The sequence below is a fragment of the Hippocampus bargibanti genome, linkage group LG13 (genome assembly GCF_051943395.1).
Source record: "Hippocampus bargibanti isolate YZ-2025 linkage group LG13, ASM5194339v1, whole genome shotgun sequence".
Lineage (NCBI taxonomy): Eukaryota > Metazoa > Chordata > Actinopteri > Syngnathiformes > Syngnathidae > Hippocampus > Hippocampus bargibanti.
Genome location: NC_142746.1, coordinates 658200 through 674396, shown reverse-complemented (window position 1 = coordinate 674396; position 16197 = coordinate 658200). Strand labels below are relative to the sequence as shown.

At 45.3% G+C, this 16197-nt stretch overlaps 2 protein-coding genes across 5 annotated transcripts in view; one reads left to right on the top strand and one right to left on the bottom strand.

The window, feature by feature from the left end:
• The window catches only part of LOC148888891 (equilibrative nucleoside transporter 1-like), a 34498-nt gene extending 30081 nt beyond the window's left edge, over positions 1-4417 (top strand). Inside the window, exon 15 of one of the 2 annotated variants that reach the window (XM_089011488.1) lies at positions 1552-4417. The gene's annotated coding sequence lies outside the window, so the exon portion shown is untranslated. Of the gene's footprint in view, positions 1-286; positions 721-1551 lie in introns of those variants that run through there. The other variant, XM_089011487.1, reaches the window with a different exon arrangement.
• A 996-nt stretch (positions 4418-5413) lies between these two features.
• LOC148888890 (atlastin-2-like) lies at positions 5414-15548 on the bottom strand. 3 transcript variants are annotated; one of them, XM_089011486.1, is made up of 14 exons: positions 15408-15548; positions 11569-11717; positions 11292-11498; positions 10287-10421; positions 10114-10218; positions 9990-10040; positions 9869-9925; positions 9693-9785; positions 9482-9620; positions 9287-9414; positions 8071-8127; positions 7927-7998; positions 6893-7324; positions 5414-6021 (listed from the first exon to the last, which is right to left on the bottom strand). In XM_089011486.1, the coding sequence occupies exons 2-14, from the start codon at positions 11611-11613 to the stop codon at positions 5839-5841; spliced, it is 1704 nt and encodes a 567-aa protein (XP_088867612.1). In that variant the 5' UTR covers positions 11614-11717; positions 15408-15548; the 3' UTR covers positions 5414-5838. The 3 variants fall into 3 exon arrangements, with proteins under 3 accessions (XP_088867612.1, XP_088867609.1, XP_088867611.1); XM_089011483.1 differs by having other exon boundaries at positions 15344-15467; XM_089011485.1 differs by lacking the exon at positions 15408-15548 and adding an exon at positions 14765-15242.
• Positions 15549-16197: the final 649 nt, after the last annotated feature.

Sequence of the window (16197 nt, the reverse complement as noted above, 5' to 3'; positions counted from 1 at the left end):
TGGTTTTAATCTTGGAAAATTATTTGTCATTTTTTTATGATTAAGTTTATAATTTGTCAAATAATAATATTATAGTGTGTGTGTGTGTGTGTGTGTGTGTGTGTGTGTGTGTATGTATATATATATATATATATATATATATATATATATATATATATATATATATATATATATATATATATATATATATATATATATATATATAATATGACAGCAACAGTAAACAGTTAGCAAGTGAAGTACAACCATCCAATCATTTTTTCGTGTTGCTTGGCCTTATTTTCAGAATGGAGGATTACATATCTAAATGGAAAGAATTTTCTAAACTGAACTTTCAATCGAAGCATGAGATAATAATGAAAGGAAGACCAACACCGGACTGTATAATACAGCTCACAAACGGTCAGGGATGAATGTCAATCTCCTGGAAATCTTCTCAGCTTTTTGGCCAAGAAGGATCTCATTGAAACTCTTCCTGAAGCCACAAAGTTGCTCCAGTTCGTGCTCACTTTTCCAGCTACTACAGCATCAGTGGAGCACTCATTCTCAGCACAAAAGACTGAAAACATACAGTCGGAACAGGACTGATCAAGGACGACGTTCTTCACTGGCACTGATCTCCATCGAGACACAGAGACTTGGACTTCATTTATAAGTAAAGCTAACACGATAATAACGTTTTTTTAATTCTTTTTTCTATGCTACAGTTTGTATACAGTATATAAAGAATGCTGACATGACATTTTAAACAAAACACGTTACCGGTATATGTATGTATGTGTATATATATATATATATATATATATATATATATATATATGTGTGTGTGTGTGTGTGTGTGTGTGTGTGTGTGTGTGTGTGTGTATATATATATATATATATATATATATATATATAAACACATGTATATGTGTGTGTGTGTGTATGTGTGTATATGTATATACCGGTAACGTGTTTTGTTTAAAATGTCATGTCAGCATTCTTTATATACTGTATACAAACTGTAGCATAGAAATAAGAATTAAAAAAACGTTATTATCGTGTTAGCTTTACTTATATATATATATATATATATATATATATATATATATATATACAGTAAAGTCTCGTTATATCGATATTCAAGGGAGTCCGAAAAAATATCGATATAACCGGGACTATCGATATATCCGACCCTGTTTGCATGTAATTTTCTCCGTGCGTGCATAGAAATAGTATCGATATAACCGGGACTATCGATATATCCGATATCGATATAACGAGACTTTACTGTATATATATGTATGACTATAATATTTCGAGCCGTCCACATTAAGTGCTTTGTTTCAGCTTTAGTTGTTGTTAAAGGGCTATATAAATAAATATGTATTGTATACAAATATCCAGTACCTATATTTAACTTGTAATGTGAAGCATGCTATTGTAAAATGGACTTTTTATATTTTATATTTGGTCTGAAATATAAGAATAAAACGGAATCCGTGCCATAACTTTTCAAATGATCTGTTGTCATATTCCAACCTTGATTTGTGATTTGACTCGTTTTTACAGGCTTTTAAAATGTTCATCTCGATTCTAATGAGATTAAAGATGACCTCGTTTGCCAAAACAACTTCGATGGGATAAAAAAGCTTGGAAAAATGTTGAAAGTGGCAGTTTGCTGGACGACGACGATTCAAGTACGTACGTACGTATTTCTAAATCTTTGGCTCCCCTAACGGTCATTTGTGGTAACGCAGCTAAACACGTCCATGAGAAAGCAATATGTATGCCTTGGCAATAACATACATATGCAATACATTGTATTGCATTGGATTTTTGGACAGCTGCCCCCATTTCAAGATCAGATAACGCCAGACCCATACAACTTAGGAATTATTTTTTTCTGATGAGAGAAGAGACTGTAAGGTTTCTAACGCTGTATTGAATGTTTATGTAGTCCTAAAACTCAATATTCTGTGGGTCCTGGAATTTGGGTGACAATGACAAAAATGGCTGAAGTTCTATCTATTAGCGAGCTACCGAGCCAGCTATTTATTTGCTTTCCATTTGCTATCTATTAGCACATGTAGCCATGTAGCTGGCTATTTATTAGCTATATGGCTATCTAGCTAGTTGGCTAACTGTCCAGCTGGCTATCTATTGGCTATCTGTCTAGCGAGCTGGCTAGCTTTCTATCTATTTGAGTTACTTCCGAGTTGAGAGAACGCTGGCGCATATGGCTACCGCTGCTCACCCACAGAAAAACTTAGCCTGTGACTGTAAAGTGACCTTGAGTTTTGAAAGGCGCTTATAAATGAAATTTAGGATTATTATCATTTGCTAGCTATTTGCTGTCTATAATCTCTGGCTGGGTAGCTAGCTGGCTATCTAGCTAGGTATCTGTTGGCTAACAATTGCCTAGCTAGCAAGCTTTCTATCTATTTGAGTTACTTCCAGGTTGGGTGAACGCTGGCGCGTGTGGCTGCCACTGCTCACCCACAGAAAAGAATTATCACGTCACTGTAAAGTGACCTTGAGTTTTGAAAGGCGCTTATAAATGCAATGTATTTATTATAAACTTAAAAAAAGCAAAATGGCTCATCCAAACGATGAATTTCTAAGGTAAAGACTTTATTTCAAAATAAATGATCATTTCTCACATTTGATTATCGAAAGACCTGCTTCAACTTTGGCAGCAGCAACACGGCGACAAAGCCAAACAAAAACAATCGGAATTGGCTACAAATTATCCTTCAAGTTGATTTTAATGACATTTCTAACACGCAAGATCAGTGTGGAAGGAAAGAGTTGTATGTGATTCAACAGGCGACCATCAAAGGGCAAAGGTCACATTTAGAGTCCTACTCTGAAGTTTTAGTCGCAGGCTAGTGACAAACGTGTTTCAAAAAGCGCAGACAAGCAGTGCGCAACACACTTGCTCTGTTTGCGTCTTGACGTTTTTTTTGTCCGCGTTAAATGAAGTCATGGTGAAAAAAAAAAATCAACTTTGGGAGACGAGCCTTTCAGCTTTCCCCCATGAAGCGTTCAAGGACAACCGACACCATTTTTTTGTTTCCTAATTTACATCAGAAAAACGTTTAATAGCATCTACCCAAAACACGCAGGCTAATATTTTTAGTCAAATTGAAACCACCAATAAAAAATGACTTAAAGTATCCCAAATCTGCCACAAAATGAGCTCGGAACTGGGCAGATTCAAAAAGTCCCGCCCCCTTGTTCGTGACGTCACGCCAGGATACTCCTTCACAAACTGCCTTGCTCCAGAATCAAAACAATGGCGTCAGAGAGTTCAGATTTGGAAAAAGATGCTTTCTTGTTGCTCATCCAGTTATGAATATGATTCAAATAGTTCTGAAGAGGAAAGCATACATGTTTGCAATCGATTAGAGAAGTCCTTCCGTATCAATTTGAGCCGTCTGGACTCCAATGTAGCGCCCGTAAAATGCACAAGATGGCGGACAAGCTCCGTTGGAAATGGGCTGATTTGTCCGCTAGGAATTTGTGTCAACTTCCACCTTCTTTATGCGTGTTACTGCAATTGGCTGCGACACACAACGATTCACCATCGTGTTATTTACATAGTTTTCCTTCTAATTTCGCAATCAAGATGGTGTTTTCAGTCGAAAAAAAGTACCCAAAATGCATTGTGTGTTGCTTTCTCGGTCAGGGGCGTTCCCTCCGTGACGTCACTTCGGGCATCGTCATCAACTGGAAAACAAGACATCATGAATATTCAGCGCAAGTCTTGTAAGGTAAAATCTCGCTATATGCGGTGGAATCTTTGTCAAATGCGCTCAGTAGAAGTCATTTGAAGTGATTTTACAAATTACGGACGCGACTTGTCTGAGGGTGTCGGTTGTCCTTTAAACGAGAGTGCTAATTTTGGAATCGTTTTTCCACGTTACATCGAATGACTCCAAAACTGACTTTGTTTAAAATTCTTTGGCAGTCTGAAGTGTAGTCTGGACCTTTTGTAGTCATTACCATGGCAACAGACAGCTCTTGTGATTGACATTAGCCTTTTTATCTGGGCGCGCTAGCAACTCTTTCAGCCATTTGCTACTGGACGGGTCAAACATATTAGCTATCAAGCTAACAAGCTATCTAGCTCGCTAGAGAGCTAGCTATTAGCAATATAGCTAGCTAGCTATTTGAGTCAGAAAACATTAGCTATCTAGTAAGCTAGCTATCTAGCATTCTATTAGCTAGCTAACTAGCTTTCTATTTGTTTGAGTTACTTCCGGGCTGAATGAGCCCTAGCGCGTGTGGCTGCCGCTGCTCACCCATAGAAAAACTGATCCTGTGACTGTAAAGTGACCTTGAGAGTTTTGAAAGGCGCTTAGAAATCAAATGGATTATTATTGGGATCTTTTTCCGAATCTGAACTCTCTGCAGCCATTGTTTTGATTCTGGAGCGAGGCAGTTTGTGAAGGAGTATCCTGGCGTGACGTCACAAACAAGGGGGCGGGACCTTCTGAAACTCTGCATTTCCGAGCTCATTTTATGGCAGTTTTGGAAAGGAAACAAAAAAATGGCGTCGATTGTCCTTTAAAGGACAACCGACGTCACTTTTTTGTTTTTTAACTGACATCAGAAAAACGTTTTATAGCATCTAAAATACCCAAAACATGCAGGATGGTATTTTTATTCAAATGCAAAACACCAATAAAATGACAAAGTGTCCAAAATCTGCCAAAAATTGAGCTGCGAATTGGGCATTTTCAGAAAGTCCCGCCCCCAGTTTGTGACGTCACGCCAAGACGTCTTGCATTGCTTGTGAATCCAAACAATGGCTTCAGATTCGGAGCTTTGTTGCTTACACATCCAGTTATGAATATGATTCAAATAGTTCTGAAGAGGAAAGCATACATGTTTGCAATCGATTAAAGAATTTGTTCTGTCATTTTAAGGCAAACGGGCGGGGGGGAATGTCGCACCCAAAAATGGACACCGAGCTGTTGTGGGGAATGAATCAGCCCGTTTCCACAGGCTAATAAATTCCTTCCATGGAGCTTGGACGCCCTCTTCTGGCGACTTTTGGGTGCAACACAAGGTTTTCAGACCAAACAGTACAGCAAAATACATTGACGTGATGCAAGGACTGCTACAATGTGTCTTTTTCTCGGTCAGGGGCGTTCCTTTAGTGACGTCACGTATGGACTCGTCACCAACTCAAAAACAAGACTTTCTGAATATTCAGCGTGAGTCTTAAAACGTAAAATATAGCTATATGCGGTGGAATCTTTGACAAATACGCTCAGTAGAAGTCATTTGAAGCCATTTTACAAATTATGGACACAACTTGTCGGGAGACGTCGGTTGTCCTTTAAAGCTATCCTGCAGGCTAGCCCTAACCCCCCCACGGTCGGGGGGGTAGCCTGAAGGATAGCAGCCAGCAAAAGACTCAAAGTAGGTTCATGGGACTTTATTGTGTAAATTGTCAAGAAGATGTCAGTCTGGGAGCAAAGGAAGTGTTTTCCATCCACGAGTGGATGCTTGGACCTTCGCTAGCGTGATCGCCACTCAGAAGAGAAACGCCAAGCAGGTGAAAGCGGCTGGTTTGTTTTGTGCTCTCAAAGCCACCAAACCAAAATGGCTGACTGGCCATTAAGAGTTTGTATTGATGGCGATTGGCTGGCAAGGCACCGCTTTACACACAGATGGCAGCGACTCACACTTTTGAAAAGACCTGCTTGGCAATAGCGATGTGTTGGCGTCCATTTTGGAGGATTTTTTGTTTGTTTTTTTTTTTTCAAATGGCCGCCTCAAGCTTTGGTGTTCGATCAATCAACTCAGAAGGAAGAGTGACGGACGGACGGCCATGAGGCAAGTGCATCAGTGCGTCTTTAACTTGGCGTTTTGTTGCTGCTGTGAAGAAGACGACGAGGAAGAGGAGGAGGCTAGCGAAGACGAGCCTCCGCCATTGCCGCCGGGTTCGCTCAGGCTGGCTTTGAGCGAGTTGACCACCGTCTGCCGCACGTTGTCTTCCATGTAATGTTCGCTGAGCGGCTTGAGAACCTGCGAACAGCCAAAGCGCAAGCGGTCAGCGACCTTGTGTCCACAAATTGCGCAATCACAAAACAAACCAAAAAAAAAGCAAGTGACACCAATGAAATGTAAGCTAGCTAGCTAGTTAATAGATAGCAAATAGATAGCCAGATAGCCAACAGCTCGACAGCTTACAGCCAGCCAGCTAGACAGCTAATAGCTAGCCAGCTAGCTAATAGATAGCCAGATAGCCAACAGCTAGCAAGCTAGACAGTTTAGTCAGTCAGCTAGACAGCTAATAGCTAGCTAGCTAATAGATAGCAAATAAATAGTTAATCGACAGTCAGATAGCCAGCTAGACAGTTTACAGCCAGTCAGCTAATAGCTGGCCAGCTAGCGAATAGATAGCAAATAAATAGTTAATAGATAGCCAACAGCTAGCAAGCTAGACAGTTTACAGTCAGTCAGCTAGACAGCTAATAGCTAGCTAATAGAAAGCAAATAAATAGTTAATAGTCAGATAGCCAACAGCTAGACAGTTTACAGTCAGTCAGCTAGACAGCTAATAGAAAGCAAATAAATAGTTAATAGTCAGATAGCCAACAGCTAGCCAGCTACATCTTACAGCCAGTCAGCTAGACAGCTAATAGCTAGCTAGCCAGCTAATGGATATAGCAAATATATTTCTATTTTTATTTTGGCGAATGTCACTCAAAGCTGGCTTTAAAAAATATGTAAAATAGAAACGCGAGTGACGACCCTTTGTGCGTTTTCGCATTCCAACAGTTGAGGTCGCTATTGGCTGTTACGATTGCATTTCCGGGAAGTTAACACAAACAAAGTCAAGCAACCGGCGGGCCGGTCACATGCAAGATGGCGTCGGGGGGCGGGGCCAACTGACCTGCTCCCACAGGGTCTCGGCCAGCAGGTCGATGACGGTGCCCACCTCGCGGAACTCGCCCGAGTACTTGACGTAAGCCCAGGCGCACAGCGACAAGAGCGCCAGGCCCATCAGCAGGTTGGCCAGCGCCGCCAGCGCGCTCAGGCCCACCAAGGCCGTCACGCCCGACACCACGTAGGCGGCGAACATCACGGCGAAGAGCGTGGCCGGCGTGCGCGCCGCGTAGAAGATGTTCTTGCCGTCGTTGTGCTTGGAGAAGTTGCCGAAGGCCTGGTCCAACTCCGCCTCCAGCTGGTTCTGGTAGCGCTGGCAGAACTCCTCGCCGCCCATCTTCTTCACCGAGCCAAAGTAGCGCAGCGAGTGCTGGCGGAACTCCTGGTGGCGCCGCTCCAGGTCGCCGGGGGCCATGTAGGGCTTGTCGCCGCCGCACACCTGAAAGTACACCCCAAGCCCAAATCAGCTCTTCCAGAACCACATTGATTTCCAAGTAACTTTCAAAACTCTCAAGGTCACTTTAAAGTCACAGGTTCAGTTTATCTGTGAGTGAGCAGCGGCAGCCACACGCGCCAGCCCTCACTCAACCCGGAATAATTCAAATAGAAAGCGAGCTAGCTAGCTAATAGATAGCTAGCTAGGTACCCAGCTAGATAGCTAATAATAATAATAATAATACATTTGATTGATAAGCGCCTTTCAAAACTCTCAAGGTCACTTTACAGTCACAGGATCAGTTTTTCTGTGGGTGAGCAGCGGCAGCCACACGCGCCAGCGTTCACTCAACCCGGAAGTAACTCAAATAGATAGAAAGCTTGCTAGCTAATAGATAGCCACCTATACAGCTAGCTATATAACTAATAGATAGCCAGAAAGATAGCTAGCTAGCGAGACAGCCAGATAGCAAATAGATAGCCAGCTACATAGCTAGCGAGACAGCCAGCTGGTTAGCCATCTAGATAGCCAGCCATAATAATCATAGGTAGTTGCCTTCGGGGGTCTCGTCGCCGCGTTTGAAGTAGGTCAAAGGCGGTGCTCACCTGCTCCATGTTCTTGCTGTACATGTCTTTGGCTCCCGCCAGGGCAGTCAGGTTGTTGGCCTCCGCCGTCGCCTGGGAAACAGTTGGCCATCAATAATCTTTACCCGGGGGGGGGGTCGTAAAAAAACAAAAGTCAGAGAAAACCTGCAACATGGACTTTGGATGAGGCAGCTCTTCCCCTTGGTAGATCTTGATGTAGGCCTGAAGGACGGCAGAGTTGAAGGTTAAGAGGAGTGATGGGAATTCCGGCTCCTTTCAGAGTGCCGCTTCTTTTGGCTCGGCTCACTAAAAAGATCTGACTCTTTTGGCTCCCAAATGGCTCCTCAGTTTTTTTGCCAGCCAGAAGGCTAGCCAGTTAACTAATAGGTAGTAAATAGATAGCTAATAGATAGCTAATAGAAAGATAATAGATTGCTCAAATAGGTCGAAAGCTAGCTAAATAGCTAATAGAAACCTAGATAGCTAATGTTTCCTGACTCGAATAGTTACCTAGCTAGCTAGTCAGCTAATAGCTAGCTAGCTCGATAGCTAGCTATCCCCACAAGGGGGAAATTTGCATTATTAGCTAGCTAGCTAGCTCCAATCCAAAAATACTCTCTCACAAGCAAAAGTTTCCCATCATACTACATTTGATTTATATTTATATTTATACTTTTGACTTTATAAATAATCAGTACGACCCCTAGTAAGAGGTCGTCCAGTCGTGGTCATAGACTTTGTCCAAGTTTTGTATTTGACCGCACAGCGAGCAGCTTTCAGCAAATAAATGAGTCATTTCACTTGACAACGAGGTCTCCTCCAATATTTGTCCACCTGTCTACCATAATCCCCCCCCCCTGCCCCTTCCCCTCACTGCTGCGTGTGTCTGTAATTCTCCCCTCCCTCCTCTACCAATCACATGCGGCTTTAACCGAAGACCGGGGGCGGGGAATTGAGGACAAAAAAAAGTCGGCTCCCATTTCCGCCTCCTTGTGAGGAACCGGCTCTTCCTTGTTCACTTCTGAACTCCGGCTTGAAGAACCGGCTCGTTCTCAAATGACACATCACTATAGAAGAGTATAATGATAATACATTTTATTTCTAAGCGCCTTTCAAAATTCTCAAGGTCACTTTACAGTCACAGAATCGTTTTTTCTGCGGCCGAAAAGTGGCAGCCACATGCGCCAGCGTTCACTCTATCTGGAATGAACTCAAATAGATCGAAAGCTAGCCAGCTAGCTAACAGATATCTAATAGATAACCAGCTAGTCAGTTAGCTAACTAGCTCGATAGCCATATACCTAATAAATAGCTAGATAGCTACACAGATAGCAAATAGAGTGCGTCCATCTGGCCGCATAGCGCCGTACGAAAGGGCTACCTTGAAGTACTCCAGGAGGTCTCGACATGTGACCTTGTTGCCGCCGATCTCCTTGACCACCAGACGTTGGGGGGCCAGGAGGAGCGGCACTAGCCGTGACAGCTGCCGCTTAAAGTCACCATCGATGTCTGACGGGCAAAAAAAAAAAGAAAAAGCCGTCAAGTGGCCGCCGCCGCCACGCCCCGCCCAGCTTACCTCTCAGCCGCCCATCAAAGTGGGGATTGGTGGACACCTTGAGGCCCGGGTGGGGCAGCAGGAAGCAGTCCAAGCTGGAGAAGCACGAGCGGATGTGGCGCCTGACGTTCTGCAGCTCCTCGTGCTGATTGGGCTTCACCTGCGGGGGCGCAACGAGGCACACCGCTCGCAATTGGCCATGCTGGGACGTGTCCCCCCCCCCCCCCTTTACCTCAAGTCGCTTCTGCAAGAAGGCGTCGCCTCCCTCCGGGCCGTAGTCGTGCTCGTAAGGGAAGCTCCAATCCCGAATGAGGAACACCAGCGACTGCGAGCAGAGGAAACGGCGCTTTCAAGGAGCGGCAGGACTGCGGTGGTACGGGCAAGTCGAGGCGGGCCTGAGACGCTCACCTGAAAGGGCTTCAAGTAGACCTCTTCCAAGGCCAAGCGGCCGTACTCGGTGAAGAGCTGCGCAGGTCACGAGAGGTCAGGGAAAAGAGCGTCCGCGGCTGCAAAGGAAACGGACACCCACCTGAAGATGCTGCAGGTCGTCTTCCTGAATGTTTTGCGAGAGATTGTACACCTGCGGAGGAAGACAAGAGAGTGAGACGCCCCCCCCCTACCACTCGCCCCCACGCCAACCCCGCCGTCCAAACCTGCACGGAGCTGGTCATGGTGCTGAGGGCAAAGACGGTGGCGCAGTCCTTAATGGTGGACTGGCTGTCAAAGGCTCCCTGCGTGTCCACCAGGAGGACGGCCACCTGAGACAGGACCACCTCGTCAGACGAGGCGCGGCCCCGGATGAATAGCCCCGCCCCCCTGCCCTCACCTGGCCACCGTCCGGTTTGTCCACGGCAAAGACCTCATTCCAGACTTGAATCCCAGTGGTCTCCCGCTCGCATCCCCCTCGCCAGGTGAAGCCGGTCAGCGGGTCGTCGTCCCCGCCCATCCACTGCGTCTTTTCCTGTCCAGGCAAGGGGGGTCAAAGGGTCAACAGGCGCTGGCGTAAAGACAACGAAGAAATGGCCACCAGGCCTTATAATAATAATAATAATAATAATAATAATAATAATAATAATAATAATAATAATAATAATAATAATAATAATACATTTCATTTGTAAGCGCTTTTCAAAACTCTCAAAGTCACTTTACAGTCACTGGATCAGTGTTTATGTGGGTGAGCAGCGGCAGTCACACGCGCCTGCGTTCACTCAACCCGGAATAACTCAAATAGATCAAAAGCTAGCTAGCCAGCTATTCGACAGCAAATAGATTGCCAGATAGCTAGATAATAGATAGCCAATAGACAGCCAGCCAACTAGCTAATAGCCAGTGAGCCGGATAGATAGCTAACAGATAGCCAGACAGCTAGATAGCTAATAGCTAGCTAATAGCTAGCCAGCCAACTATCTCGCTAATACATATCTAATAGCTAGCTAGCTAACCATATAAATAGCTAATAGATAGCTAGATAGCTGCATAGATAGCTAATAGATAGCCAGCCAGCCAGCTAGATATCCAATAGATAGCCAGTTATTAGCTTGCTAGCTGGATAAATAGCTAATAGATAGCCAGCCAGATAGCCAACAGATAGCCAGTTATTAGCTTGCTAGCCAGCTGGATATATAGCTAACAGATAGCTAGCTAGCTAATGTAAGCTGAATCTGCAGAAACAAAATATTTCAATCTAATACATTTAAGTTGTTTTTTTTGGGGTCAGCGAAATTCATTTGCTGCTCGTGTTAAAGAACAGAAACTGTCATCAAATTCTAGCGGAAAAAACGTTTTTGGCAGCATAGCGGAGTCGCCAGGAAGTGCTGGCGGGTCTCACCCGGTTGTACATGTAGCGCAGCATGAAGTCCAGCAGGAAGGACTTCCCTTTGCGGAAGGCGCCGGCCACCGACACCACCACCACGTCCAGGTCACGCACGTCCTGCCGCAGCAGGATCTTCTCCAGCGCCTCGGCGTCCAGCTCGAAGCTGTGCCGGTCCTCGTTGGCCCGCAGGATCTGCACGGGCCGGGCCTTCTCCTCCTCCTCCTGGTCCAGACGAGACCGCCCCCCTGTGGTGAGCCCACGATGTCGGTCGGGCTTTCTGACGCCGCCTCACCTGGAATTCCCCAACGCCTTGGTCGGGCGCGGGGTCCCGGTCCATCTTGCCCGGAAGCGAGCTGTGATCCGGGTCGTCCCGGGCTGTGGCCGGAACGGGTCCGTGACTGCGTGGAACCACGGCGACGTCCTGGACTCCGCTCAAGGAGCCTTCCCGGGAGGGGGAAAAGAAGTGGTTAGATGTGGCCTATTTTGGAACTTTTGCCGCATTTCAGGCTGCCATCTGGGTCAAGATCAAAAATAGCAGTGCACTGAAAATCACACGAGAGCACAAAGAAGGACCGGGGGGCGTGGCCGCGACCATTTTGGGCTCTGCGCCGCCTCCTAACCAATCGCCAATCCGACAAAGGTGCCATTGGAAATACGAACAATGGAACAATGTCCATTTCTTGTTATTCCGAAAAACCGGTCCAGTGATACCTCGGTTTACAAACCCCTTGGCTTACAAACTTTTCGGTTTACAAACGTTAAATTTATGAATTTTTTACCTTGGCATACGAACAACTTTTCGGGATACACACGGAGCTGCCACAATGAGTGATGTGTCGGAGCCCGTTCTAACAAGAAAATGGTGGCAGACTGTTTGTCCTCTATTCCCCGCCCCCAGTCTTCGGTTAAAGCCGCATGATTGGTCAAGAACACAGCAGTGAGGGGGGGGGGGGTAAACATTAAAGAGACAGGGAGACAGACCGAGAGAGAGTGAGGAAACACACACACACACGAAGAGCTTGAAACAAAAAACAAAGGTGAAAAAAAAGTTAAATGGTGAGAAAATGGATAAAAAACAGTCAGATTTGGACTCATTTCAACTTTGATAGTTCAAAGGCAGAGTGTAGACTGCAAGGTTAAAATATCCCACCAATCAGGCTCCACAAATAACCTGCACAAGCTATCTGTACACTTGATGCAAAAAGCTATCAACCTAGATAAACAGAACACAATTGATGAGGAACTAGGTAAAATTATCGCAGAGAAAGCATCTACAAGGGATCATTCGTCAAGATGGTGAAAGAAGAAGGCTACGTTCCTCATCAAGTGTTTAATGCTGATGAAAGCGGACACTCCATTCCATCAAGCCATCAACCACCATCACAAAGGTCAATAAAACCACTTTATTATACAATACAGTTCATTTCTTTAATTATAATACCGTAGCACATTTATTGGACATAAAATAAGATATGTTGTGTAGTTTTAAGGCTTAGAAAATTAGAAAGTAGAAAATTATGTTTTATGGGGACTTGGGAACGGATCATTCTCATTTTAATGGTTTCTTATGGTAAATTAATGTTTGGGATAAACACTTTTCGCCTTTCACACTCTGTTTGGGAACCAATTAAGTTTGTTAGCCAAGGTATCACTGTAGTCGTCAATACATTGATAACACAGTGTGGAACTCTTACCCAAAGGGAGCGTTGCGAATGCTAGCGAATCTTAAATGCTATGTGAACTTCCCGGAAATGCAATCATAACAGCGAATAGCGACGTCAACTGTTGGAATGCGAAAACGCACAAAGGGTCGTCACTCACCAGAAACTAACGGTTCTATTTTACATGTTTTTTAAAACCAGTTTTGAGTAACATTCGCCAAAATAAAAATAGAAATATATTTGCTATCCATTAGCTGGCTAGCTAGCTGTCTAGCTGATTGGCTGTAAGATGTAGCTGGCTAGCTGTTGGCTATCTGGCTATTATATTAACTATTTGTTTGCTATCTATTAGCTATCACTGCATTCTGAAAAACTGGTGTAATTTATTCCAGTGTTTAGTTTGGACAATTGTCTCCATTGAGTGACACGCTGGCCAGTGATTGGCTTTGACTTTTTACAGCCTCTACTCTAGCACCTTATATTTGGAAAACTTTTTCAAATATGTCATTTGAAACATACTACAGTAATCTATTGGTTGTCCTGTGACTGAAGTGACCTTGTAGTTTTGAAGAGCACTTGTAATTGAAATGTATTATTATTATTAGCTATTTCTTAGCTAGCTAGCTTTCTATATATTTGAGGTACTTCCGGGTTGAGTGAACGCTGGCGTGTGTGGCTGCCACTGCTCACCCACATAAACACCTATCCTGTGACTGTAAAGTGACCAGACTTCCGCTGGCCCAAATGCGGGCGGGCGGCTGTCAAGCGGCTTGAGCTTCCTCGGCCTTGCAAGACGACTCGACGCAAGCGAGCGACGCCGCGCGAGAGATGGCAAAGGGCGCGCTGAGCCCACGTTGGCTCGCGGCCCAGCGCTCGCTCGTCTATCCATCTCGCCATATTCGGGCTACGGAAGCAGCTCGGATTAGCGAGGCTTTCCTTGACGCCGAATCTTCTCACCCTCTACGGTCAAATGAAGTGATGCGAGACTGTCCAACCTCGGCGCAGTCCCGTCGTGATAGGAGTGTTTTTTTTTAGCGCACGCTAGGAAAAGCAGGACTCTTCACAGCGAAGAAGACCCAACGTGCACCAGCTAGCGTTACCCGCAGTTGGCGGAGCGGAACGCGGGCTCGGGACGCTCGGGCCGCAATAATAATAATAATAATAATAATAATAATAATAATAATAATAATAATACGTTTAATTTATAAGCGCCTTTCAAAACTCAGCATCTTTCAAAACATTTACGTTCGGATGACTTCCTGACACAACCCTCTGTATTTATCCGGGCTTATTTCCCTTTGTAGCTACAGAACAAGCAACTCACTCAGTAAAAGACTGACATAAACATTCAATTGAGCGTAAGTAACCTTGGACTCTATTCTTTTATGAGAAAAACAAGTTAATTCCAAAGTTATGTGTCTGGAGTTATGGCGGCTGTACAAAATACAATCCATACATATTGATTCATATAGCGCTTTAACAATAGCTGAAGCTGGAACAAAAGGCAAATGCTGACCTCTCGTAGAAGAAGGAAGGAAAAACATTGTCAGAGGTCTGACCAGCGCTCTATCGGCACCCCCAGCAAGAAAAACAAAAACCTGAACAAATTCGGGAATGGCGCTCCAAGTCACACTTCTTAATTCCCGAGTAAATTCGGGAACGGCAACGAATGAGTTAATGCCAGCTAGACAGATAATAGATAGCAAATAGATAGCTTGCTAGGTAGCTCGCTAGATAGCAAATAGTTAGACTTGTGCACTACTTGTGTCTGGCCGTGCGTGCGTTTGATGGCGATGTGGCTGACGGTCCAAAGTTTGAAGCACATACCCCGACGGCCATTTTCGGCGGTGCGTCCAGAAAAGAACCGTTTGCAGCTTGCCACGGCACAGAACCTCGCCAAGCTGCGAAACGCGCCGAGCTTCGCTAAAATTAGGCCGCGTAAACCGATCCGCCAGCGGACTGCAAGGACGGCGTCGACCTCGACTTCTCGGGGGAAGCGCGGCGGTGCGGACCGAAGCCTCGGGGTCCGGGGACCGAGCCGGTCGGTCGCCTTCTGGCGGAAGGGGAGTGACAGGTGTCCCGCGCGAGACGCTCGGCTCTCCGCTTCCGATTCGTATCACTGTACTTTCGCTCGAGGGCCTGCTCGGTTCGAGGTGGGAATCCGGATCGGGTTGGCGGTTGTTTTTGTTTGTTTCGTAGCCAAACAAGACCAAACGTGGACGGCGCGCCGCTTCCGAGGCTAACAGGCGAGCGGGCTAAGGAGGGGAGGGGGAGAAAGGAGGCAACTGCGAACGGAGCCGCCAACCGCCATTGTTGTTGTTTGTTGTTTTTTTTTTTTTTGCCCAACAGTCGCTCGCGGTGCCTGGGCCCTAGGCGGCCACCATGACCGCGGACGGCGGCCCTTACCTTGCTCGACTCGCGTGCCTTTATAGTTGGGCTCCAAGTGAGCTCTGCTTCGCAAGCCACTCACCTCCGCCATCTTGGCTCAGAGCTCTCGTCAGCCTTGCTGACGTCACAGCGTCCGTCGCGTCCGCCGCTTGTTTGCATGCTTAAATGTTGGCCCCGCGACTCGGGTGTTTTTCGCCCGCAAAATGACCCCCTGCGGGGCTCCCTGCGAGTGTTCATTTCAAAGGCCCCGAAAGGTAGCCGACGTCAACGTTGACAACCTCGTCGTGCTTTAATGCACGTCCACGTTTGTGGACGTATCAGCCAGCAGGCAGCCAAGAGGACACCAAGTCCACTTCAGTCCCAGGTCGTTTCTCCCCCAATTAAAAGTTCATTATTTATTATGCTTTGCTTCACGTCGAAATACTCAGAAACGGGCTTTGTTAGTTTAAAATTCTTTGGCAGTCTGAAGTGTTGTCTAGACTTTTTGTGGCTGTGCTAATTAATATTCGACATGTTAGCTCGTAGTAATGGGAATTCCGGCTCCATCCTTTTCCGATTCATTTGTCTCGGCTCACAAAAAAGATCCGGCTTTTTTTTGGCTCCCAAATGTCTCCTCAGTTTTTTTGTTGCTTAAATTAGTTGACTACCAACAGTGACGTGCGGTGAGGTTCATGGCTGGTGAGGCACTTACGTCATCAATGACGCCACCACTCGTCTCTACTTAGTATTTGAACGGTAAATGTGAAAATTCAGCGATTTTGAAAAAAATCCTAAAACGGTGAAGTTAAATGGACAAGAACTTTAAAGTAAAATCACTAAATACATCTGTTTAATTTTTCATTTGATATTTCCATGACAGCTTTCCATGATGA

What these genes read in the sequence shown, in the direction of transcription:
- LOC148888890 (XM_089011483.1), bottom strand. Translation starts at nt 15,416, where the DNA reads ATGGCGGAGGTGAGTGGCTTGCGAAGCAGAGCTCACTTGGAGCCCAAC. An exon ending in ACGACCTGCAGCATCTTCAG is followed by an intron (nt 9,926 to 9,989) that starts GTGGGTGTCCGT and finishes TGACCTGCGCAG; the next exon opens with CTCTTCACCGAGTACGGCCG. An exon ending in ACAGCAAGAACATGGAGCAG is followed by an intron (nt 7,325 to 7,926) that starts GTGAGCACCGCC and finishes GTGTACTTTCAG; the next exon opens with GTGTGCGGCGGCGACAAGCC.